Here is a 25,772-nt window from a genome sequence, read left to right as displayed (position 1 = left end):
CTTGATGAATTTATGTAGTATTAATGATTTAAGAAAAACAAACTATGATGTTTATTGAACTTTTGACCTAAGGCAGGGGATCATCAGAACCTAAAATTAAAAATCCCTGTCAAACAAAAAAATGAATAAGAAAGAAAGGAAGAAAGAAAGAAAGAAAAAAGATAGGAAGGAAGAAAGGTCATAAACATGTTAACTGTAGCTATTTCTTTTTTTTTAAAGAGATCCTACATTTATTAATTTTTTAAAGTAACCTCTACCCTCAACATGAGGCTCAAACTCACATCCCTATGACCAAGAGTTGCGTGCTCCACTGACTGAGCCAGGCTAGTGCCCCTACTTGTAGCTGTTTCTATCTATATATGGACACAGTATTATATTCATCTTTGTATTTTTATACATCTTCTAAATTTTATGCATTGTGGATCAGTGTATTGAGTGTGAATGAGTGTATGGGAGAAAATTTCAGACAGAGTTGTGAGCTGGAGGAGGGAGCATTCCTGGCAGAGGAGGCCTGGTAAAGAAATAAAAGAAATAAAAGAACATTAGTGTGGCTAGAGGATAGCAAGTGAGTGAGAGGGTGATGTGAGATGAATTTGGAGAGAGAGGGAGAGACCTAATAATGTGGAAGGCCACGTGAAGAATTTTGGATTTTACTAAGTGCAATGCGAAGCCACTAAAAAGTTTTAATCAAAGAAGTGACAATAAACAATGTGCATATATATACTAAAGTAGGCTCCATGAAGGGGGCATGTGGGTGGCTCAGTTGGTTGGGTGTCCAACTTCGGCTCAGGTCATGATCTCATGATTCGTGGGTTCAAGCCCCATGTTAGGCTCTGTGCTGACAGCTCAGAGCCTGGAGCCTGCCTCAGATTCTGTGTCTCCCTCTCTCTCTGCCCCTCCCCCTCTCAAATAAATAAATATTTAAAAATTTTTTCTTTTTTTTTTTAAGTAGGCTCCATGCCCATTGTGGGGCTTGAAGTCACAACCCCAAGATCAAGAGTCACATGCTCTATCAATCAAGCCAGACAGGCACCTAGAAACAATTCATATTTTTAAATGATCCCTATTGCATGTAGAATAGATTGGAGATGGGGCAAGAAAGTAACCAATTACAACTCTTGCAGACAGGAGATAATGGTGACTTGGAGTAGGGTGGTAATGGACAAGGAGAGAAATGGATGTGAGAAATATTTTGGATGATGAGAGAAAGCAAAAGGTTAAGAATGCTTTCTAGGTTTCTGTTGTAAACAAATGTGTGAAAGCATATTTATGTGTAAAGAAGAAGGCAAGAGACACAGGATTTGGAAAAAAAAATAATTGGGAGTTCAATGTGGGATGCTTGTAAGTTATCCATAGGACACATCAAATAGCTGGTTATCAAGATCTAGAATGGAGGTTAGGATCAGAGGTAAAAGGTTAGGTATTATCTATATATAGATGGCATTTAAAGTCACAGGAATGGATGAGTTTATCTAGGAAGAAGAAAAGTATGCATGAAAAGAATAGAAGACAGAGAAGAAGAGAAGCCTTGAAGAGTTTCAAATTTAAATTTTTTTTTTAACGTTTATTTATTTTTGAGACAGAGAGAGACAGAGCATGAACGGGGGAGGGTCAGAGAGAGAGGGAGACACAGAATCTGAAACAGGCTCCAGGTTCTGAATTGTCAGCACAGAGCCCGACGCGGGGCTCAAACTCACGGACCGCAAAATCATGACCTGAGCTGAAGTTGGCCGCTTAACCGACTGAGCCACCCAGGTGCCCTAAGAGTTTCATATTTTAAAGGATAGGGAGAGGAGGACTCTCCTGAGGAGACTGAGGGAGTAACTAGTCAGGTAGTTTAAAACTAGAAGAGGTCTATGGTACCAAAAATGAGGGTTTCAAAAAGGGAGAAAGTGGTCAATTGTATTTATTGCAAAGAAGACAGGAAAAACGTCCCTTGATTTCGGCACCATGGAGGTCACTCACTGATTGCTATAGTGAGATTATCAAGTGGATTGAGTTCTGCTGTAAATACCAGAGAATCAATTTACAGTGGATTAACCCTTGCAACATCAGAGTCAGTTGGATCCAATTTTAGAGTTTGAGTTTCTTTTCTGAGAGGTTCTAACTATTTATAAGGATGGGTATTTCATGACCTTTATTCTTTCTCAAACTCCTGTTTTTTCCGAAGAACAAAAAGTAAGTGTACTTTAAAAACGGTCTAGCTTGCAATTACCATATGGGTCCATTGAACTCTTTCATAATTTATGGGATCCCACTGATCTTAATTTTCTTTACCTTTAAACATTTTGCTATAACATCATCCAGGAATTATTTCAACATTCGTCAACAACTATTCCCAACTATGCTAGAGAAGACAAAAATAATAAGAAAACAATTTGGAATTGCCTAGAAGGTTGATTCAATGGTAAAATAAATCATCACTATTACATCATCCTGCTATTATCTTATTGTATTGTCCAAAGCACTACATCATCTCTTAAGAAGGTATAAAAAAAATCTGGAGACATTATCTTTGTAGTTTTTTATTAAAGCTTTTATTAATCACTGATGAGAATTCAAAAATTTCATTTTTCCCCATAATGCCAAAGAAAAGAAATTGATAGAGGAAAATACTTCAAATATATTATAAAAATCAGAAAATAATTGCAAAAAGATAAACAAAAGCGCTCTAGACTTTAATGATGACGGTGAAATCTATCATATACAAGTGAAATACCAGATGATCAGTCTTTGTTTATTTTTTTAAAGATTTTGTTTTTGTCTTTTAAGTAATCTCTGCACCCAATGTGGGGTTCGAACTTACAACTCTGAGATTAACAGTTGCATGCTCTACCGACTGAGCCAGCCAGGTACCCCTAGATGATGAGTCTTTAGATAATGGTATCCTAAATTTTCTCAAACTCAAGAACTGATAATTCCACGATATATTTTTATTTATTTTTTAAATATCTATTTATTTAGTTTTGAGAAAGAGAGAGAGAGAGAGATCAAATGGGGAAGGGACAGAGAGAGAGTGAGACACAGAATCTGAAGCAGGCTCTGTCCGGGCTACGACCTGTCAGCACAGAGCCCGACATGGGGCTCGAACTCACAAACTGCAAGATCATGACCTGAGCTGAAATTGGAAGCTTACCCAATTGAGCCACCCAGAGGCCCCTCCACAATATATTTTTAAAGATAAAAAAGGAAATATGGTATTCTTAACCATTCCACAGGAATGACTTCATTATTCGTTATTTTGCAACAAGGACTTGAGCCATCCAAAAAAGAAAAAGATATGCTGTATTCTGTCATCTTCTTTGATGTTTTGTATCATATATACTTGATATAGTTTGCAAGTCAACAACTGCTAAAGGCAATGTATATGCAAAGGTGATTGGAAGGAAATCAAGATGTAGAGAGGAAAAATGCACTGAATTGCTAATTCTTTTTTCCTTTAGTTTTATTGAGATATAATTGACATATATTGTATAAGTTTAAGGAGTCCAATGTGTTTGAGTTGCTAGTTCTAATGTTGTTTATAAATCTAAAAATGAAAATGTTTCACAGCCAAGAAGTAAAGAAGATGGCTATCTTCAATAAAATTGCAAGCCATCAAAAATTTCAAAAGTGTTTTTGTTGATTCAAGTGCAAGAAGAAGCAAAAGTAATAATAAGCTAGTGCATCTGAGATGTATTCTTAATCTGGAGTCAGTATTTATGAGATGATTGTGTTCCTGGTTCAATATGTTATGTTGACTGATCAATAGTTGTATTTAAAGGATATGGCCTGGGGCACCTGGCTGGCTGAGTCAGTGGAGCATGTTGAGTCTTGATCTCAGTGTTGTTTGAGTTCCATGGGCATAGGGATTACTTTAAAAAATAATAATAAAGGACATGGCCCATTTAGGGTAATTTTCCTTTAATTCCAGGAAAATATAGAATAAAAATTTGAATTTACTATGTTTAAATCCTTATTAAACATTTAAAATTGTTTTACTATTCCTTTTTTCTTGCTTCTTATAAGTGACTTGCAAAATGACTTAAAAATATGAAGTAAAAAGCAGATCCATTGGTGATGATTGGTGTACTGAGGGTTAAAGAAGCAGGGGTTTATTTGTTTCATATAACGAGCAATAGAGGACACAAAACAGGACCCTCTCTTACAGACTGTTTTTGGCTTCAGATAACAGAAATATCATCTCATCAAATGGGGAAGGTCAGCTCAGGGTAGAGGTATTATGGATCAACAATGTATTAAGGACACAGCTAGCTTCCACCTCTCTGCTCTGCCATCTCCAGAACTGGTTTCATGCCCAGGCTGGTAGCAAGATTGGTAGCATTACATGTAAACACACAACATACACAGGGAGAAAACAACAACAACCCACATCTCTCCTTATAGTTCTCTATTAAGACCGAGAAAACATTCTCCAGGATCACTTTCCTCTGGCTCTTTTCCTTCTTGGCTAGAATGGCCTCAAGCGCTCATTCCTGAACCAACACCTTGCAAAAGCAATGAGATTTACTTAGATCACTTAGACAGAGTTTGGGGATAATGTCAGTTTACCCTGAGGCACGCTGGCCTGGGGGAGGGATGGACACCTGAACAAAACTGGGGTTGTGTTGGGAGGAAGGGGTAACAGATATTAGGTAGGCTACAGTGTACCAGGCAGTCTAACTGTACAATTGACACTCCTAAAGGAACTTCCAGAACACGCATTAACTGGAGAGAGCTGTCACCAGGACTCAGAACAGAATAAGTAAATCAGCTCTTTTACAATTCCCCCTTTTCCATCTTAAGTGTTACTCTAACATCTCCCAAGAATTCAGGATATTGTTTTACTTCCTCCTCTTGACAGCTGCATACAGGAGCAGCCAGCTGATAGATTTTCTAAGAGGGAGTGAGGTTATAAAGTGAATTAGATGTATGGAATCAGGAGACAAGCCACACAACTGTGCTGGAGACTGGGAGTGGGACAAGCTTCAGGGAAGAGGCAGTGACCAGTGCATGACAGGCAAAAGATGAGGTTTTGAAGAGGCCTTGAAAAGACAAGAAGAGAAATAATGAAACTGGGATAGGAGAGCTGTCTAGAGCTAGCTCCCCAAATTTTGCTGGTTAGGATTTTTGTTTGCTTTTAGAATTCAGAGCAAGAGGTGTGGCCAGAACCAGAATGAGGAAGAATGTGTGTTGAAAGGAAGCAAAGTGAGAAAAGGGGGAGAAGGGAAGCATTTTAGTTCCTTTTTTTTCTCTCCTACCTGAAGTTGGTCCTTAATAGTTTGAGATGCACATACTCCCTTTATAGTTGCCCAGTGAGGATCAAAATTGAGGGTGATGTCTGGGGCAGGCTGATTTTTACATTGCCTCTTTTGGGTGATGCTGCACATTTGGACTGGGCTGGAATTAAACTAGTCCTTGGAGGTGAGGAACAAGGGACATCATGCCAAATTCCTCTTTAACGTGCAGTTACAAAAGTTGTAGGCTATCAACAGTATGCACTTCAGTTTGGGGAATAAAGGACATTTTCTGAGCAAGGACAGGGTAAGGGAGGGTGGTGAAGTTCCTGCCATAATATGACTTGGGGCCATGTCTTAATAAAGTCACAATAGATGAAGCCAGTATCTGCTATATAGGATACTAACCAATACTAGTGGTCTCATGAGGTAGATGCTCCCAGTAAACAGAGAGAAATACCAAAGTTGCAAATCAGGGTTCTGTGTACACTCCATTGTGCAAAACAAGGATTGCTTACTGGCAAGAACACTTAATCCACCATTTTAATCGTAGAGATCTGAAAGGAAAACGTGACTGAGTTTCCATTTCTACCATCTTTCCCTTACCTTTGTGAAATTTCAGCACATCATTGTTTACAGCTCTTTTACTACAAGAGCCAGAAGAGGTATTTTTGATTACTTATATCCACGGAAATACATTTGCTTTTTTGAGTTTCCAAGAGTCCTTCTTTGAACAAGTCTAAGGGAATCCAGGTGAGTCACCGTTCACTGCTCATGAAGAAGCTAGGAGAAGCAGGGGTTGGAATCTTACTTTTATCTCTATGACTCCTCATCAGAAAAACTGAAGATCTAACGCTGTAAGGCAGATTAAGAAGCTGCTTTGAGTCAGGCACGTTCCTTCACCACCACAGCCTGTGGGGAGAGTTCTGCACCAGAGACTAAAGTTCTCACCGAGATTGGGTGGGACTGGATAGGAAAGCCAAGTCAAATACCCCTCCCTTCTCCAAATCAAATAACATCTATCCATTGTTGATATCAGATTATTATGTGCCTTGATGGTTAAGTATGTACTAGGAAAGCATTCTCTTGTTATAAAATAGCTTCTCTTAATTTTCTAAATCTATGTGGTGAATTCCATGTGTTTTTTAATTTCACAAGCAACTTCTTATATAACTACGGTATAGTGACCCAAGATGCTAAAGATCGAACAACTAAGGAGTTTAAATTAAAAACCAAAAAAAAAAAAAAAAAAAAAAAAGACGGAGAGATCCAATCGATATGGTAGAAACATGCCAATATCTTGGGTGTTGTGACATTCGAATCAGTCCTGTGAAACAGCAACCTCACGTCTTAAACCCTTTCCAGCGCCATGGGGTTTCTATAAACGAGCCCTTGCACCTGCACAAAGCCAGGACCCAAGTTCAGGGGCTTTGTCTCAAAAGAACAAAGATCGGCCCAGCCGCTCTCTCGCTTTCGAAAGAATGCAGCCACCTCCAGCCCCACGCGCCGCTCGCGGAGCCACGTCCCTCCCGCAGCCCACCCCGGCCGCGCGGCGACCGCCCCCGCCTCCTGGGCCCCTTTAAGCGCCGCGCCCGCCCCGCCTCCGCTCCCCGCGTGCTGGGAGCACAGGGCCGCCAGATCCGGGCCTCGCCTCCCACCGGGGTTACGTGAGCCCGGGGCGGGCGGCCGCCCGGCCAATGGCCGCCGCCTGGGCGGCCGCGCTCCTCCCGCGCCGCCGCTGCCGCCGCCGCCGTGGGGCTGCGGGCTCCTCCCGCAGGAGATAACTGTCAGCGCGCGAGGCGGCGGCGGCGGCGGCGGGCCGGCTCAGTCATATGACCGGCCTCCGGCGGCCCCGACGCCGAGCAGAGTTACTCAGCCGCAGCGGCCCCGCGCTCCCACAAGGCTGGGCGGCCGCGCCGCCGCCGCCGCGATGGCCCCGCCGCCGCGGCCGCCGCCCCCGGCTGCGCGCTGAGCTGCCGGCCCCCCGAGCGCCACGGCCGGAGCTGCAGCGGCGGCGGCAGCATCATGGCCCCGACCCTGCTCCAGAAGCTCTTTAACAAAAAGGGCAGCGGCAGCGGCGGCAGCTCGGCGTCGGCGTCTGCCCAGGGCAGGGCTCCCAAGGAAGGACCCGCGTTTAGGTGAGGGGGCGCCGCGAGGCGAGGCTGGAGCGGGACCGGAGTTGGCTTAGGTACCCGCCGGGGGAGGGAAGGAGAAGGGAGTGGGCCGCCCGGGACGTCGCAGCCCAGCGCCGGCACCGGGTCCCGGGCTTGTCATCGTGGACGCGCCTGATCCGAGTGTGGCTCCGAAACCTCTGTGACCGGGAGGGTCCTTTCCTCCCTTCCTCCACTTCCTCCCTCCCTCTGTTTCCCCGCTACTCAGGGTCCCTTCCTCCTTGCAGAGAGTTCTCTTGTGTTCCTTGGGATTCCCAGGCGTGCGCTTGCTTGGCTGTGCAGACGGGAGATTCGCCCTGAATTGGGGTGAACCCCTTCCCGGCAGAGCCGCCTGGACGCCTCTGCGGGCGCTGCAAAGCTGTGTGCTGTCATTTTGAGGGCAGCTCCAACCCATTGTGTACGTGACAGTATTTTGAAGTTATGAAGGAGCAACAGTCACGAAAAAGGCATCTTCCTTCCTTCTTGTTGTGTGTGACAAGCTCTCAAACGGATGAATGAAAGTGTGTAATTTGCACATCTTTTCGAAGGTTGATGCCGCCTGATGTATGGAAAGAGGGAGTAAAATGCTTTTATGAAATGGCTGAGGTTTTAATTTAACAATGCTGATGCACGTATTTAATAGATCCGACCTTGTGAACACACACCTTTGACCAAGAATTGACAGTATTTATTGAGCGCTTACCATCTTAAATGCTTTATGGTGATTTCTTTCATTTATTTATTTTTTTAACAACCCTGTGAGGTAGGTGCTATTTTAACTCCCATTTTACAGATGAGGAGACTTAAAGTCGGGAGAACTTCAGCAGCGTGTCCGGGATTCACCACAGTACAGCGGCAGAGCCTGCATTTTGACCCAAGCAGTTTGACCCCAGAATCCACTTGTTAAAATGTCTGCGTTAATTCTGCGTTCGAGAGCTAACTTTTAGAAGATGACTTAAAATGCCCGGTGTTGCCTTTCAGCACACTTATGTTGGGAAGTTTGTTCATGTACCTATACCAGTTTTATCCAGCAAATTTTTAAATCGAGTATCCACTTCCAATGGTGACACGCTGCTACCGCTTTTTGGCCAGAATGTCTTGCAGAAGCAGTTTATTATTAAACAAGTTCAGAACCAGTATTAATAGACCTTTTAAGAGTTTGAAGTGAAACTTCCGAGTAAATTTTGGATTAGGTTTTGTATTCTAGAGTTTGCTCTTCTTGAATTCCGTTCATTTAAAAACATAGCTCCTCGCTGCAGTTTTGTGAGTATTACATACCAGTATTTTGTGTTCGTGAAGTGTGTGTGGGTGTGGTGTTATTTGGAAGGTAAATCGTGAGGACTTTAAACTACCCTAGTTAAATTCTCCTGTTTCCTTTAGGCCGACTGAATCCTTATAATTTGAGTAGGGAATCCCATTCCGTTCACCACTTTGACTACTACTGATGTCGTGTCCCTTCTCAGGATGGTAGAATTACTTCAGACCCAGGGTATGGAATTTCTTCTCTTCCCTGCAAGTAACCCAGACTCGACCAAGGGAACAAAGCCCGGAGAGAAAAGGGCATGTGTGTTACCAGTGTCTTTACTTTGGCAGCCCTTGTCAAGGACATTTAAAGCCATTTTAATGTTGGTGGAGATAGTGGGGTTACACTGTCACTGTTTCCTGTGCTCTCTGCCCAGTTGCCCACCGCCATTTCCTCCAGCCACAAGTTTAATTGAGTGTATTTTGAACAAAAAAATTGTGGCTATATTTAGGGCCTGGCCATATTAGGGAAATTGATTCCCACTTTGTGGGAACATTTTCAGTATAGTGTTCTGATGTCCCATTGGTGTATAATGAAGAACACAAAAGTATGCCAAAGACTTTTTTTTTTTCTTGACCTCGTTAGGATTTTCTACAAGTTTTTGAGGTAGAGTTTTGAGATAGGTAGGGAGAATTGGAGCTCTCAGCTGAACGTTTCACTTGATGAGGCTCTTTAGCAGTGTCCCTGCCAGGGGTCATCATGGAAAAAGAAGTGAACTAGCAGATGTCTGTACAGACTCAGGAAGGTGGGGACAAATCAACCAGCGCACATCAGATCAACAAAGGACACCCAAGCAAGTCTTTCCTCCTGCTCTCTCCACCTAGTGTAACTCTGAGATGCAGTATAGCCCTCCTGGGAAAAGTCTCCTAGAAAATTTCCTGTAGTATAACCCTCCTGAGAAAAGTCTCCTAGAAAATTTCCTTTTCTTGCCTTGTGCTTCATTTTATTCACATTTTACGAAATAGGAGCTGGCATGTGCTTTTTGGGGAAGTGGGTGCCTTCCTTATACAGGGGATTAGCTGCCCTTAGGAATCCACTTTATATATGAATAGATTTTGAGAAGTTAAGCTAAAATCCTCAGGTTAAAAATCTAGTATTCCTAACATGAATTTATTTTTCAGGGCATTTAAATACAGTATGTAACTTGTAAATCTTGAGGATGAAATTCTGCTGAGGAATCCGGTAGACTTTTTGGGCAGTTTTGTAGCTTTTATTACATGTTTTGGAGAAAAGCCTAAGTAAAATTAAGATCCAACTGTATTTATTAATTAATTTGTTGTTGTTTGTTTTAGAGTTTGTGGAAGCCTTTTTTTTTAATTTTAATTTTAATTTTTGAGAAAGAGAGAGAGAGCGTGAGCAGGGGAGGGGCAGAGAGAGAGGGAGACACAGAATCCGAAGCAGGCTCCAGGCGCTGAGCTGTCAGCACAGAGGCCGACAAGGACTCAAACTTGTGAACCGCAAGATCATGACCTGAGCTGAAATCGGAAGCTTAACCAACTGAGCCACCCAGGCGCCCCAGTGGAAGCCTTTTTATATCTTTTCTCTTTCTGTCATGGACTTTCACTAGTTATTTTAAACTTTTCTCCAATTCTCTGAAGTTCTGCCTTTTGTCAAGTTTGCCCTTCATGTTACTCTGTTTACTCTTGTGCACCTCCTAGTCACTTCTCTGGGTTTCTTACTGTTCTCTCACCCCCTGGTTTTCACTCACTATAGTTGATGAAAGAGGAAATTTTCTGTCCAATCTGAGTAGCTAATATCATAGGTCGTTTTCAGATCTTCATGTTTTCTGGCATTCCATCTAAAAAGGGAATCATCACAGTCAAGGTTCCTTCTTAAATGTATTTTATTTGGGATCTCAACAAAAGCCCTTTCATAGCTTTGAGGAAAGAGACTTCTAGGAAAACAAAAGAAATCAAAAGAGATTGAATTTCCATGTTTGGGAGAAGTAGTTAGGAACAATATATGATTATGGTATCTGTGAAGTGTAAGCTCTATTTAAAGTTATAAAGTTCCATTATGGTCTTGAAATTTGAGAGTATCCTCTATTTGCTGGTCTTCAGAAAGCTTTCACTTTGAATTAGTTGGTACATAAATATTTATTTGAACAACTCTTTGTTCTAGAAAGTTAAAGTAGAACAAAAAGAGGTGATGTGTCTAGAGGTTCAAGTCAGGAATAAAATTGGGTTCCTGGTCACCTTGGATTTGAGATCAGCATGTTCATATAGGAAATTTTAAAAGCCAAGGTATGCCTGTATGCCCATTGACTTGCATATCTGGTTCAGGTTTGAGGTTTTATTTTAAAGTTTGTGTGTGTTTTTTTTTTTCAATGTCTCTGTTAAATTAGTAGACCAGTCTTCACCTAAAATATATATGCAACAGAGAGGTGAAAAGCTCATAGGTTGTCAAAATATTTTGGACCCGTTAGATGAAGTGAGTAAGCTTATATATCACCTGGGACATGAGGAATGAGTGGAGGCATTTCAGCTGTTTGGTAGCTAGCTATAAAATGCTAGAAGTAGACTCCATTTTTTCTCCCCTCCAGTCCTGAATATCTAAGGCCAAATGGCCTAGTTAGTACTAATCCATATTGTTCTGTTAGAACAAATTTAAGTAATCTGTTACAGGGTTAGTATAAGTATAATTTAATCCACTTATCATCATTATCAAATAACATCTGATGCCCATGTGCTTGTGGCTTTGGCTCCACCTGTACAAATCAAGGTAGGACACTCATGACACAGGACACAGATTATTTGCCAAGATAAATAAACAGCAAAGTACACATTGGACACTATAACAAGAAGATCACTGAAACACTGATAAAGAGTAAATCTTTACGTTAAGTAAGGCATTAAGAACTCACTGTTCTCATGCTTCGTGTGACTGAGGGTAGGAGTATAAATTAGTCTTCTCTTGGACAGAGGGAAATTAACACAGAAGGGCTTCCTCCCCGCCCACTGCCAGCTCCCAGGATATATGCATTTCTAATGAGATTTTTCTGAAGTAGAGAGAATATTCTGGAGAAAACTCAGTGTAGTTCCACTGCACTCATTTTTAATGCCTATAACCTAAGACATGTGACACACATGGGACAAATAGCACTTTTGATTTCTTTTTTTTCTACTTTCCAAAAGTCTTCCTGGAAGTTTCCTTGCCTGCTGTTTTGGATTTATTGGCATACTCTTTACATCCTATCTCCTTGTCCTGAAACATGCCGTACACCGTTGGGGGTTATTAGAGATTTTTGGCAGAGGTAAAGAAGGGACTGTTCCAGCTAATGCAGTGGGCTCTGTTAAAAGCACTTGGAAGACAAATTGAGGAGATCATTGATTTAGTCTTGCCTCAGTCACCATGTCGACATGGGCCTGAACAAGTCTCTTCATTTCTCTGGTTCTCAGTTTTATCATTTGTAAAGTCACAGCACCAGTCCTATGTCATAGGATTACATAGGTGGTACGGAGGTAATATGATGAGTTTGAAAATCTTTTTCAAAATAATCAAATGTGGTGCAAACTGATTTTAAGTATTACCAAGGAGGCTTTTAAGTCATGGAATTGAGTATTTTTCACATTCAGGCTTTTATTAAAATTAAGCCATTTTTCAGAGACTTGAGATAGAACTGAAGTGACATGTTTTTATTTACTTTTTTTTTTTTTTTTTTTACCTTGACATTGTTAGTGGTGACATAGAAACCCAAGTTTTCAGAGGAGTGTTAAAGACACACAGCAGGCTGTAACTCAGACCTGGATAGAGGTGACTGAGAGTTCAGGAATATTTTTAGGAGTATGGTGTATTTGTTTTTCAGAATTATATGCTATTTTTCTTATCAAGAAAAAAATCTTATTTAGCTGAAGGGGGAATATTGTTAGGCAGAATGATACCGTTGCACAATGGATGATACTCTGCAGCAGCCAAATCATTGTTTTGTGTGTGTGTGTGTGTGTGTGTGTGTGTGTGTGCATGCATGTGTGTGTACACATATACGTGCACACGTATACGTATATGTATACACACAGAAAGGAGTTCTCAGTATAAAAAGCAAAAGCAAGATACAAACTTACAGGGATAGTTTTTAAAAATAGGAATGTGATTGATGCTGCATGTATGGAAGAGAGCAGCCCTGCACACCAGCCGGTGGCTGCCAAAAGGGGTGGCTGAAAATTTAACTTTACTCTTTTGTGTAGGATTTTTTGTTGGATTTTGCTCTGATGAATTTGTGTGGCTTTTGTGGTTTCAATTATTTTAAATGTTGAATGCCTTTGAGTATTTTACACTGTGAGGTGGAGGTGTGTGGGGAGGGTAAGGATAATATTTGTGGAGAAGCCTGATTTGAATAAAAACTCTTTGTAGAAGTTTTCCTCTTCATTAAAATAACTGGTAGTTCCTGTTATTAAAAGTAATATGCAGTGAATTTTAATGTGCTTAAAACCTCAGTCCATTACAAGCCTCCGGAGGCCAATTTAATTGTTGGTATTGATAACTGTAGGCAGTATACATGTGCAAAATTTTTACTAGTTGGGCAGGGTCACTGCTTCCCCCACGCTTCAGAGCCCACTGTAATCTTCATCAGAACGGAGGGTAGGAGCTGCCTGCAGGTCTTCAGTTGGTGACTGAGAGAGAGCTCTAATTAAGATTTATTTGAAACGTGTTTAGAAAAAAGTGTCACAACCTTCTAGATGTGGGAGAACTTGGAGAAGTTAAGGGACTGGGATCAGATATCTTTAAAGCTAGGATATGTATTATAATTTTAAGTTCTGAAATGTGAATTGGTCATGTTACACATTGTCATTTGGCTTAGTACGTGGTATTGAAAGATGGGCCAGGCACGTGGTGTTGTAATGCATAGAGTATAGATCTAAAGAGAGCGTTGATTTTTGTCATTGTGGCTTAAGGTTGTGTTTCTCATGGCTTACTTGTGAGGTCAGTGTAAGGAAGCCACTTTGCTGTTTTGTTTCCTTGGCAAAGGAAGTTGTAAAAGATTGTCTTTGCGCTCATGAAATGCTTTGGCTGTCTGTATGAACTCCTGGTGGGTGAATCTGATTTGGAAACTGGCACTGTGCTGATTTCTCCAGCCACTGTTTTTCTTGGTGTGGGCGAAAAGGAACAAATGTTTTATCCTGATTGTACGAGTCCCTTGCCTACTGTGAATTGTTAGGACTGCACTATGAGGTCATGTCCTTGGCTGTAAAAGTAGTATGTCTTTCCCTTTTGCTGAAATATTTGGTGAGTTCCTACTTACCAAGTATTCTTTATCTCAGGTTTGTGAAAAATGATTATTATGTAAAAGAGGAAAAACAGGATGGACTTTTCCAGCTAACTGGGCATGTAATAGTGATTTCCCTCAACTCCACCCCGTCTGTAAATGGAACATCCATGACTCACTTCTCAGGGCCACACAGGCACTTTTGTAACCAGTGCTTGAATGGGAGGGTGGGATGGGGATGGAAGGAGATGGGCTGGCATCCCACTTGTGTTTAGCCAGAATCTGTCCAGCTGCCTTTATAATGGACTTCTGAAAAGGACAATGTGCCTTCTCACACACCATGCTACATATTTTTTTTTCTTATTGCATTTTCTGTTTGTGCCAAAATAATGCAATATATTAAATGCAATAAATGCATTCATTAACACTGTAACGTTGTGGGTAAGTGTTGTATAGCAGAGTGTTCTTTCTGTTACCTAAGATTTTGATATTAGCATGGATAATCTGGATCCCTGATTACCATATTGCTTTCTCCTTAACTGTATGCCTTTCATTTATATATATTTATTTTTTTTTAAGATTTTTTTTTCAATGTTTATTTATTTTTGGGACAGAGAGAGACAGAGCATGAACGGGGGAGGGGCAGAGAGAGAGGGAGACACAGAATCGGAAACAGGCTCCAGGCTCTGAGCCATCAGCCCAGAGCCTGACGCGGGGCTCGAACTCACGGACCGTGAGATCGTGACCTGGCTGAAGTCGGACGCTTAACCGACTGCGCCACCCAGGCGCCCCTATATATATTTAGAATATTTTTCTAGTTATTTGTCCCCGTATTCTTGCTTGTACTCTAGAATCTGTGCCCAGCATAGTGTTGTAAAGAGATATGTATACTGCTTAATAAAGCTGACCTTATCACCACACCTGACTTTTTTAAGTCATAAATGAGGACTTTTCTGTACTTGCTAGAATACATCTTTATTTTTTTAATGTTTTTTTTTAATGTTTTACTTATTCTTTTTTTTTTTTCAACGTTTATTTATTTTTGGGACAGAGAGAGACCGAGCATGAACGGGGGAGGGGCAGAGAGAGAGGGAGACACAGAATCGGAAACAGGCTCCAGGCTCTGAGCCATCAGCCCAGAGCCTGACGCGGGGCTCGAACTCACGGACCGCGAGATCGTGACCTGGCTGAAGTCGGATGCTTAACCGACTGCGCCACCCAGGCGCCCCAATGTTTTAGTTATTCTTGAGAGAGAGAGAGAGAGGCAGAGCATGAGCGAGGGAGGGGCAGAAAGAGAGAGAGGGCCACAGAATCCAAAGCAGACTCCAGGCTCTGAGCTGTCAACACAGAGCCTGACATGGGGCTCGAACTCATGAGCCGTGAAATCATGACCTGAGCCGAAGTCAGACACTCAACCGACTGAGCCACCCAGGCGCCCCTAGAATACATCTTTAAATAAGTGATCACTGGTGTTTGATTATTCACTGATGTCTAATTGAAAACGACAACCAATTCATGCAAGGTCCCTAAGTGAAAGTATGCATGGGTGCAGTAGAAATTTATCTCCAGAAAGCTGAGGGGGACAGATTGAGAACCTACATATCTGGTGGGGACTAGTTTCCAGCAAGGTTAGTTGCACGTTGGAAGTTAATGATTATGTAGCACATGTGAACAGCTTAAACTCTGTGTGTTTATGATGGAAATATTTTTTTCTAAGAAAATTGATAGTCCACATATTTGAATACACCCTGGGTTACGTTGTATAATAGACATAAGTAGAAATTGAACAGGTACATGAATTTACTTGACAACATAGCAAGAAATAAACTTACAAGTGTCTGCTTTTCCTTGATTTAGGTACTTGAGACCCTGTAATACTGAATGTAATTCTAAGTGCAGTACTGCCAAGATTTAATGGTCAGTTACCATTGAATTTTATTTATTGGTGGCCTACTCTAACAAAAAAGTGTGTGTGTGTGTGTGTGTGTGTGTATTTAATGTTTTGTCCCTGAAACTTTCCAGAGAATAGATTAACATTTAATCTAACAGTTTGACAAACAGAAAAAAAGAATTTGCTTACAAGTACACATGTATCAGTTAAATGGCATCAAGTGGATTTTTGCATTTCATTGGATAAATTATGCTAACTAAACTTTTCATTCAGTTGTCATGGCAACTCTATTTCTTCACAAGTTGAAGACAAGTTAGATGTTAACCTGCACATTCCTGGAGAGATGAAACAGGTGTTGATTTAAGATGTGTTAGGAAGAGGCAACAAAATCACCAGTCTAATCTGTTCTGCCTTTTAACACCTTATAAATACTTCATACTGCCAACTCTCTCTCCCTGGTGTATCCTGAAGATTGGACATTTTCTTTTTTCTTATGTTTGAAACCATTAGGGTTATAGAAAAAAAATTGTGTGTTATCAGTTACCTCTTAATTGTCCTTATTTACCCAAGTCTTTTATAAAATATGATGGAGAAATAGTAATAAGATCCTGTAAATTTCCCACTTTATTTATTTGTGACTTTTTAAAGTTTACTTATTTTGAGAGAGAGACAGGGAGAGCAAGAGGGAGAGAGAGAATCTTCATCAGCACAGAGCCTGATGTGGGGCTCGAACTCCTGAACCATGAGATCATGACCTGAGCCGAAACCAAGAGTCAGATGCTTAACTGACTGGGCCACTCAGGTTCCCCTAAATTTCCCACTTTAAAAGCATATATTTGAAGTAATTGAATGAAACAAGGAAGTGTACATGCTATGGTTAGAGCACCGATATGGGAGTTCTTCTAAATCCTAGCCCTGTCATTGTGTCTGTAGTGCTTAATGTAGTGCTAAATGGTTGCATTTAATAAATAGCTGTTGAATGAATGAATGTATTTAAGAGTTTTGAAAACTGACAATCCTTAAAGATTCTCTGGTATTCCAGAATCGGATCTCTTGAAATAATAGTGCTTTTTTTGTAGGGAACTTCTTTCTTTATGTTTCTGGCATGCATTGTGGCATTGCTTAAAGGAATCTTATTTTATACAACTCAATTTCTTTCTTCCCAGTAATTATATGAAAAATTTGCTGGTATCAAAATCATAGGATAAATATTCTAAAGGGAACTGTCTTCTCTTAAAAAAAAAAAACAAAAAAAAAACCCCAGCAAACACACAGACACGCACGCACACACACACACACACACACACACACACACACACACACACACACCCAAGTAAACTAAAAAGACACCTAAGTAATATGTCTGAGACCCAGTTATAAAATCTCATAGCTGTTGAAAGTAAACTATTGAAAAAGAATTATGTATTATGAACCTCTCAAATTATTAGCCGTGTTGATAAAATGTAAAACTCTGTTCTATACTTTTTAGATTTATTTGAATTCTTGTGTGGTTTGGTAGAACTGAAATACATTATATGATGAACTTCACTCATTGTTTTTTTCATGTTTATGATATAGCACACTTAATTATAAAAACAATACTGGTATTTTGAACCCTACAGGAACCGTGTGCATGTTCCATGAAGTAAGTACTTTAAAGAAAAGGTGTAATTATTTCTGCTTTCCATTTGAGAAACTAACTTAAAAATGGGTTAGAAATCTGACATGTTCTTTAAGAAGCTCTTAACCCAGACTGATGTATAAAGATGACCTATGCTGTGTGAGGAAGTGAGCTATGAGTAAATACTTTTCCCAAGCATAACACGCAATGACTATTTGCTTTAGAATGGTACAGTGAATAAGTTAGTTGCTAGGGCAGAAGGAGGTAGAAGAGCAGGAACTACTGTCTCTGCCCAAAGGGTGAAGAAGGACCCCTGGCAGCCTCTTGGTTCTTTCTCAGTGTGAGGGTCTCCACAGAAATCCCGTGAATATTGCTGCCTGGCCCCTGCTGTGGGATTCGATACATTTCTTAGTGCCGTGTGTTCCTGAAAATTGTCTATAAATTATGATTTGACTTTGTTCAAGATTATGAATTTTAAATGCACCTGATGAAGAAAAATGAGACAATATAAAATGATACACATATAAACCTCTCACTTCACACCCCTGATCACTCTTTCCAGAGGCTACCATTATTGAAACAGTTTCTTTTATATCCTTTCAGAAATATTCAATGCAAATATAAGAAAAAAAATACTCTCTTTTCGTTCATGCAAAATGGTAGTTGACTGTATACTGTTCTGCATTTTGCTGATAAGTTACCTACTATTCCATTGAATAAATGCATGTATCAGTACTTTAGTTAGTCCCCATGGTTCTGTTTTTTTTAAGTTTATTTATTTGTTTTGAGAGACAGAGAATGAGCAGGGGAGGGGCAGAGAAAGAAGCAGAGAGAGAATCCCTAGCAGGTTCTGCACTGTCAGCACAGAGCTGTGGGGCTTGAACTCACGGACTGTGAGATCATGACACGAGCCTGAACCAAGAGGCAGACACTCCACTGACTGAGCCACCCAGGCACCCCAAACCCTGTGGTTCTTAAATCTGGCTGGACATTAAAGTCATCTAGAAAGATGTAAATGCCCAAACTGCTCTCTCAGATCCAGATTCTGAGCTGAAGTCAAACGTTTAATCAACTGAGCCACCCAGGGGCCCCAGGGGGGGCTTCCCATTTTAATTGTGCCAAGTAATAGATATTAAGTGTAAAAAGCTAAGTGATAATATGAGAAGCAGTGGACTCCTGGGCCAAATATCCAGTGTCAGATTAAGATGAAAGCAAACAGTAAGGGCTCTTTAATCTGAGCTGGTCAGGGGAGGCTTTACAGAGGAGATAAAATCTGATGGGAAAACAGTTTCCGAGAGATGAAGAGGAGGAAGATGATTTATCTTAGAAGTGTTCCTGGATTAATGAATGAGCTGTTTGTTTTTTTGTGTGTTTTTTTTGTTTTTTTTTTTTTGAAATAAGAATGCTCCAGTGAGGCAAAATCCATTGGGACCAGATTGTGCAGGGCCTTGAAAGCATTATTAATTTTCAGTGTAAATTTAAGTATCCCAAAGAGACGATGAGGGGTCTTCAATCTATACCTTGAAGGTTAATAGAAAGTGTAGGGACTTTGTTATGGGTCTGCATTTCTTGTATTCAAACCTGGCTCCCCCACTTACGAGGTATGCCACATCATCCTCTCTTGAAATTATTTCAACTGTAAAATGGATGTAAAATCGCTTTTCATGTAAGGTTGTTATGAGGACTAAATATATGTCAGTTGTGTTACACAGTGCTTGGTACCTATCAGGCATTCGATAAATGGCAGCTCTCGTAACTCTCAAGAGACTTAAATATAATGTCTCTTCGCCCAGTTTCTCTAGCTACTTCCCTGTATTAATCCCATCTCTTGAGCATCTCCAGACTGTAGGGAGATAGCAGGTAGCTTGTCGTCATCAAAAAGTGGAGTTCCTTCTTTGAAGGCATTCGGGGAGCCACTACAATTTTGAGTAATGGATTGGTGAAGCGTGTTGCCCAGCACAGGGACCTTAACCTAACTTTTGGTGCTGGGCTCCAAGTTAGTGCAGTTTTACTGTGTATGATATCAGCAAGCAGAACTTATCTGTATTTCTTAGTCTTCCCGCTCTCCCCCAATCCCAGACCTCTCATCTCCAAAGGGAAAAGCCTTAACACAAGCCAGTAACATCATGCTCCCACCTTTTATGACTTTCTTCCCAGCCTGTGACAGAACCCATGCTTGGTAAACCTATCAGATATAGTTATGTAGGTTTTGCTTTTTGTTTTTTTTTTGTTTTAATACAACTTTAGTGGTTTAGAGCAGTTTTAGATTTAAATAAAATTGAGGGGTAGGTACAGAGATTTCCCATGCAGCCCTTGCTCTCACACACGCATAGCCTCCTTCATTATTGTCATCGGTGTGGTACATTTGTTGCCAAGAATGAACCTACACTGACCCATTACCCAAAGTCTGTAGTTCACTTTAGGGTTCACTGTTGGTATTTTAGCTTCTGTGAGTTTGGACAAGTGCATAATGGCATGTATCCGTCCTTATAATATCACACAGAATATTTTCACTGCCCTAAAAATCCTCTGTGCTCAGCTTGTTCATCTCTCTCTCCAGCCCCAGATATCTCTTTTTGTATCTCAGGACCTCTTTTTTTCTTTTAAGTAGTTTCCTGATAGTTCTGCTTCTTGTGTTGATTAATTTTCCAGTCATTGGTGAAAAACCAGTTTTGGCTGTGTCCTAAAATTCCAGATTTACACCCAGGAGAGGAGTGTGTGTTTGAAGACTAGCTCAGTTACTCATGATAGGTCACATTTTTTACAAATGGAAAGGGGGGTGCTGGGAATGGGGAAATGAGGAAACAAGAAAAAGGAAAAGCTTTTAATTGTCCAGTAATCTTATCTTACTGAAGTGCTGAGTACTGTCCCTAATAATTTCATACAGTACTAGTTTAGATAATGTGCCAAGAGAAGTGTGCAACCTCTGCTCGTTCCAAATAAAGCTATTAAAAAGCAGCCTAGTTCCAGTAGGCGCAAACTCAGCACTTCATAATTTGTTCGTCATTGTGTCTTCCTTCTTCCAGTCTTCCCGCCTTCAAGTCCAGGGTGTGTTGGACTTTGATCTTACACCTGATTACCGTGCTGTACTGCTCTTTGGATTATGCCGAGTATTGAGTTTTACAGCTTGGACCGTTAAAGTCAATATTGTGTTGAACGCAGCAGTAGCTATGTGAGTTCTCTTGAGCTTGCCTTGACCTGCTAGCATGTGAAGTAGCTGTTTAAGAGGAAGATTCTTTTCAGAATTGTGTCATAATTCGCACTTGATTGTCAGAATTGTTTTTTTAATGTTTACTTTTGAGAGAGACAGTCAGAGCATGAGTGGGGGAGGGGCAGAGAGAAGAGGGAGACAGGATCCTAAGCAGGCTTCAGGCTCCAGACTCTGAGCTGTCAGCACAGAGCCCAACACGGGGCTCGAACCCATGAACTGAGAACCTGAGCCGAAGTTGGATGCTTAACCAACTGAGCCACCCAGGCATCCTGATTGCCAGAATTGTTGTGGTCCAATCAGCAGACCATAGTAAGTAGGTAATTTACCTTGGATTAAAGTATTGCCATGATGTCAGACCTGTTCTCCTTCCTTTTATTTTAGAAACCTTTATGTGTAAGGCACTAGGTCACAAGTACCTCAGAGATACTTTTAGTGGAGGAGGGACACAGTAATCCTCAAGGAGAAAATAACAGGGTCTCTCTTCTTCATAACAAATCCTAAAGTATTATTCACCTATCAGTTATCACCTTTTTGTTTAGAAGACTCCCCTTTTCTTCCCATCCTAGAAATATTTGGGATATGGGGCCTTGGCCAACTCTGCCCTAAGAAGTGCAGCAAGGAGTTTTTATATTTCTCTTCTTTTTTTCTTTCTTTTCTTTTCCTTGCTGGCTGGAATTCCCAGTGAGGGTTTTTCTTCACCATCAGATTAGTTCCTGTGTGACCTTTTGGGGGCAGAAGAGAAGCTCATTTGACCTGCATTGGTTTAGGCTCTGGGTGGCCTAAAATCCTGATAGCTAGAATTCTCCATCTGGTCCCATCCAGTTCCAGAGTCTGGCCCAGCCCAGCTTATTAGGATTTAAGGGTGAGATTTGGCATCAAAGCTTAGCAGGTAATTAAGGGCTTATATGTCTTCCATTGCTTTCTCTGAATGTAGTTTCTTTGAGGACCTAACTGGTATGCAGGGAGGAATGTATATGAGGCATATTTTAGAGGAAAAACTGAATGGGATATGAAAGTGAGGGAGAGTGAATTGTAAACGAAGAGAATCAATAATTTTTAAAAAGTAGTAATATGGTGGCGCCTGGCTGGCTCATTCGGAAGAGCACGTGACCCGTGATCTTGGGGTTGTATATTCGAGCCCTGTGTTGGGTGTAATATATAAAATAACTTCAAGGTTTTGAGCCTGAGTAACCTGGGAGAATGGCAATAGGACAGCTGTAAGGAGAAATTACTTCTAAAAAGAGAGTATATATGTTTGATTTGTACATGCTGAATTTTTTTTTTTCAGTATATGAAGTTTATTGTCAAATTGGTTTCCATACAACACCCAGTGCTCATCCCAACAGGTGCCCTCCTCAATACCCATCACCCACCCTCCCCTCCCTCCCACCCCCCATGCACATGCTGAATTTGAGGTGCAGTTGGATACTCCACAAATAGTGCTGTTCTTGAGGCAGTAGTTATTAGGGCAGATACTAAGCCAGTATTTGCCAGGGGGCCCAGGAAACCCATATTTTGTTCTTAAGACTTCTTTTTCTATTCACTTCCCCAAGATTACTTTTGTCACAATTCTATTTGCTCTTTCAAACTTCGTTCAGATGCTACCTCTGGGATTGTCTTTGTGACTGACTCAAACACGTGTGCCCTCTGAACTCTTAAACTTCAAGTTTGTTTTTTTTTTTTTTTTTTTTTTTTTTTTTTTTTTTTTTTTTATGGCACTTACCGCATTCTACTAGCTGGTTTTTTGTTTTGTTTTGTTTTGTTTTTTAATTGTTCAAGCACTACCAGATTATACCTTAAGTGCACGGAACATTATATGTATGTATGTTCCTGCAGTGCATAGCATAGCACTGAGTCCATTAATAGGAGCTCAGTAAATATTTAAATATACTTATTTAAACCTGTTTATTTTCAGCCAGTACCTCTAGTTAGAGAAATATAAATTTATTAGTTGTTATCTAGAATTCCTTTTAAAATTTTTGTATAGGGGCGCCTGGGTGGCTCAGTCGGTTAAGCGTCTGACTTCAGCTCAGGTCGCGATCTCGCGGTCCGTGAGTTCGAGCCCCGCGTCGGGCTCTGGGCTGATGGCTCGGAGCCTGGAGCCTGCTTCCGATTCTGTGTCTCCCTCTCTCTCTGCCCTTGCCCCGTTCATGCTCTGTCTCTCTCTGTCTCAAAAATAAATAAAACGTTAAAAAAAAAAAATTTAAAATTTTTGTATAAATTTTCCTCTTTGAAGCTTTAAGAATATCTCTTAGTGCTTGTATTTCAGAATTAACTAGCAAGTGTGTTTATCCCATTTATTTTGTTTACCCCCTTTTTGTAATTACTTTTCAGCTGCCAGGTGATGTAATTTTTTTTAACCTGAGACTTCTCTATAGATCATTTTATTTTTTTCTATACAAGTTTCACTTTAGATTTCTGAGGTTCACTGCCAAGAAATGTATGACATATTCTAGTAAGGATATCCTTTTTTTAGAGATTTGGTCTATCATAAAAATAGCTTGAACACCATCTTTACCTAAACTGACCAGACTTTTGCCCAAACCAAAATTCATTTGGCATTTACTTATCTGTTTGTTCAAAGGACCCTGAAAGATCTGCTGTGTGTTCCCTTTAGTTGGGCATTTTCCTGGTGAAAATGTATAGTGCCATTTATAAGTATGGCCCTATCCCTGGCCACTCGGTAACTCATATCAGTTACAAAAATGTTCAGTTCAGTATTCACACCCATCACGGAAAGACCACTCTGTTTATACTTCTCCTTCCAGAGAAATGTTTGTTTATGCCTACTTTTGTTTTCTGGTCCTAATCCAATTCTCTGTCTAAGATAAATATCCCACTAGCTTCACACTGTTTTATCCTCATAAAAACAAGTGGCCAAATACCTGTCTACTAATGAAGTTAACATCATGAAAACGTTAATGGCAAATGAGATTCAGATGAATAAAGGAATGCTTATTTTGGTTTCTCATGGACATGGTTAAAAAAACAAACCCCAAACCTAAGTTTACTAGTACATAAATCATATACTATTACAACTTCACTGGGTTATCAGAAGTTCATTTCTCCCATTTGAATTTTATGGGTATCAGTTTTGAAATAAGTGGGCCAACCAGGGCTTGAAAGTATTTATTTCATCCATAAATCACGCCTATTCTCAAATGGTAATAAGAGTTGACAGCGGTTTTTATTTTCCAAAGACTGCACTTTAGTTAGGGAAGAGGAGAGGTTCTGATAGTCGACCCTCTGCAACCTTTATTCTGTGAGATTTCTTGCTCCCTGTTTCCTAAAGATGTAGTGACAGATTAACCAGAATCAAAGGTATTACAATCTGATCTCCGGGAGGTTCCTTCTCCGTATTATTCTTTGTGATTTCTTCTTCATTGATGCTATACCTTTAATTTGCCACTTTAATTTGCTTGGATGAGGTAATTTCTTAGTGGGATAGGGATAGAAAACACCAGGGGGAGAGATTATTTTCTGAGTATTGCTTTTTAAGGCCCCGAGTTTCCTCTTAATCCCCAGGTCTTTGATTTGAATTTTATATCTGAGACAGGAGCACCTGTGACTCCAGGTGGCTGCTGTCCTCTCCCAGTAGTCTAGGAGGGGGCCATCAGGGGTTGGAGGATCTTGTACTTAGATGTTGTTGAGAAAGTTAGGAATATTCCCTGCCCCCCATGAGTAGGATAAGCTAAAGGTCCTTTTAATTGAATCATTTCTTTTCCTTGGCAAAGACAACGAAGATCTGTTTAGCCCATGCAATGTAGTGGTGATAGTTTCAAAGCAGAAACAAGCCATGCTGTAGGATTAGGAGGCTGAAGTTAGGAATTACATGCGATGCAAACCAATTTTGGGGGGCACCTGATTTCAGCTCAGGTCATGATCTCACAGTTTGTGAGTTCAAGCCCCACATTGGGCTCTGCACTGGCAGTGTGGAGCCTGCTTGGGATTCTCTCTGTCTCCTTCTCTCTCTCTCTTTGTTCCTCCCCCCACTCACTCAGGAACACGCATGCATGTGCTCTCTCTCTCAATAAATAAACTTAAAATAAAAATAAGACATATTCCCCATGATTTTCTTTTATAAAAATTGTGGGGAGAGATGTATATCGGTTGAATGTGCTGCTGTGTATTAAAGACCAGTATTTCAGAGAAAGGGTAATTGATAAGATGGACTTAACTGTAATAGTTCACATTTCCATTGGTTTTATTTTCCAAAGCAATTGTATTGTATAGAATAGAAAACAGGCTTATTGGCCAAGGTCACAGAGATAGTTGCCGGAATGGATATGGCCAGATCTGGAACCACAGACCTGAGGCATTGGGCCTCAGCCAATTTTTAGTCCTATAAGTATGGCAAGTTCCTTTGTTTTGTACTTTAATAAAAGCTGCTATGAATTTGTAACTAAAATGTATCTTTTTTTATTTTTAATGATCATAAATCTGCATTCTTTTTTTTTTGTATTCTTTTTTTCTTAATGTTTATTTTTAAAAGACAGAGAGCAAGCGAGCACAAGTAAAGGAGGAGCAGAAAGAGAGGGAGACGGAGAATCCGTAGCGGGCTCCACGCTGTCGGCACAAAGCCCAATGTGGGGCTTGAACTCGTGAACCAGGAGATCATGACCTGAGCCGAAGTTGGATGCTCAGCTGACTGAGCCACCCAGGCACCCCTTGTGTTCTTTTGTGTGCTGAACCTTTGTGTTATTTTCATTAGATTTTGGTATTGAGGTGCTCAGAGCTGTAACCTTTAACTCTTAAAAATACCTTTAAGCTCCTTCACATGGCTGGCCCTGTCTCGTTTCTCTTTGCTCTTCCCCTCACACTTCTTAACACCAGTCAAAGTGAACTTGTCTCAGTTCCTCAAAAAGCTTTGAGCTTTCCCTTTATAAAGATGGCTTTGCCTGGAACTCACTTCCTCCATTCTACCTTAACCTACTGACTCCTACCTAGTGTGGTGGTTAGGAGTGGGTGTGGGCTTTGGAACCAGACTTCACATTTCCAGTCCTGACACCATCACTTAAGAGCTGTGAGATCTTGAATCAGTTACTGAACAGCTCTGTACTGTGCTGCTCTTTTGTACATTGGGAATAGTAGTAACCACCTCATGGCATGTTTGTGAGATTTAAATGGGTTTGCTTTTGCGATGTGAGAGCAATGCCTGGCACTTAGTATGTGCTGAT

General features: G+C 40.7%; 1 protein-coding gene across 2 annotated transcripts in view; it reads left to right on the top strand.

Moving 5' to 3' along the window:
- The first annotated feature begins 6,980 nt into the window (after positions 1-6,980).
- FNIP2 (folliculin interacting protein 2) overlaps positions 6,981-25,772 on the top strand; it is a 133,864-nt gene continuing 115,072 nt past the window's right edge. For both annotated transcript variants that reach the window (XM_023252722.2, XM_023252720.2), the window contains exon 1: positions 6,981-7,354. In XM_023252722.2, the coding sequence (XP_023108490.1) occupies positions 7,242-7,354 (113 nt within the window). In that variant the 5' untranslated portion in view covers positions 6,981-7,241. The remainder of the gene's footprint in view (positions 7,355-25,772) is intronic.

This window comes from Felis catus, chromosome B1 (genome assembly GCF_018350175.1).
Source record: "Felis catus isolate Fca126 chromosome B1, F.catus_Fca126_mat1.0, whole genome shotgun sequence".
Lineage (NCBI taxonomy): Eukaryota > Metazoa > Chordata > Mammalia > Carnivora > Felidae > Felis > Felis catus.
Note: the sequence above shows the minus strand (reverse complement) of the source record. Positions and strands in the feature narration are given on the sequence as shown.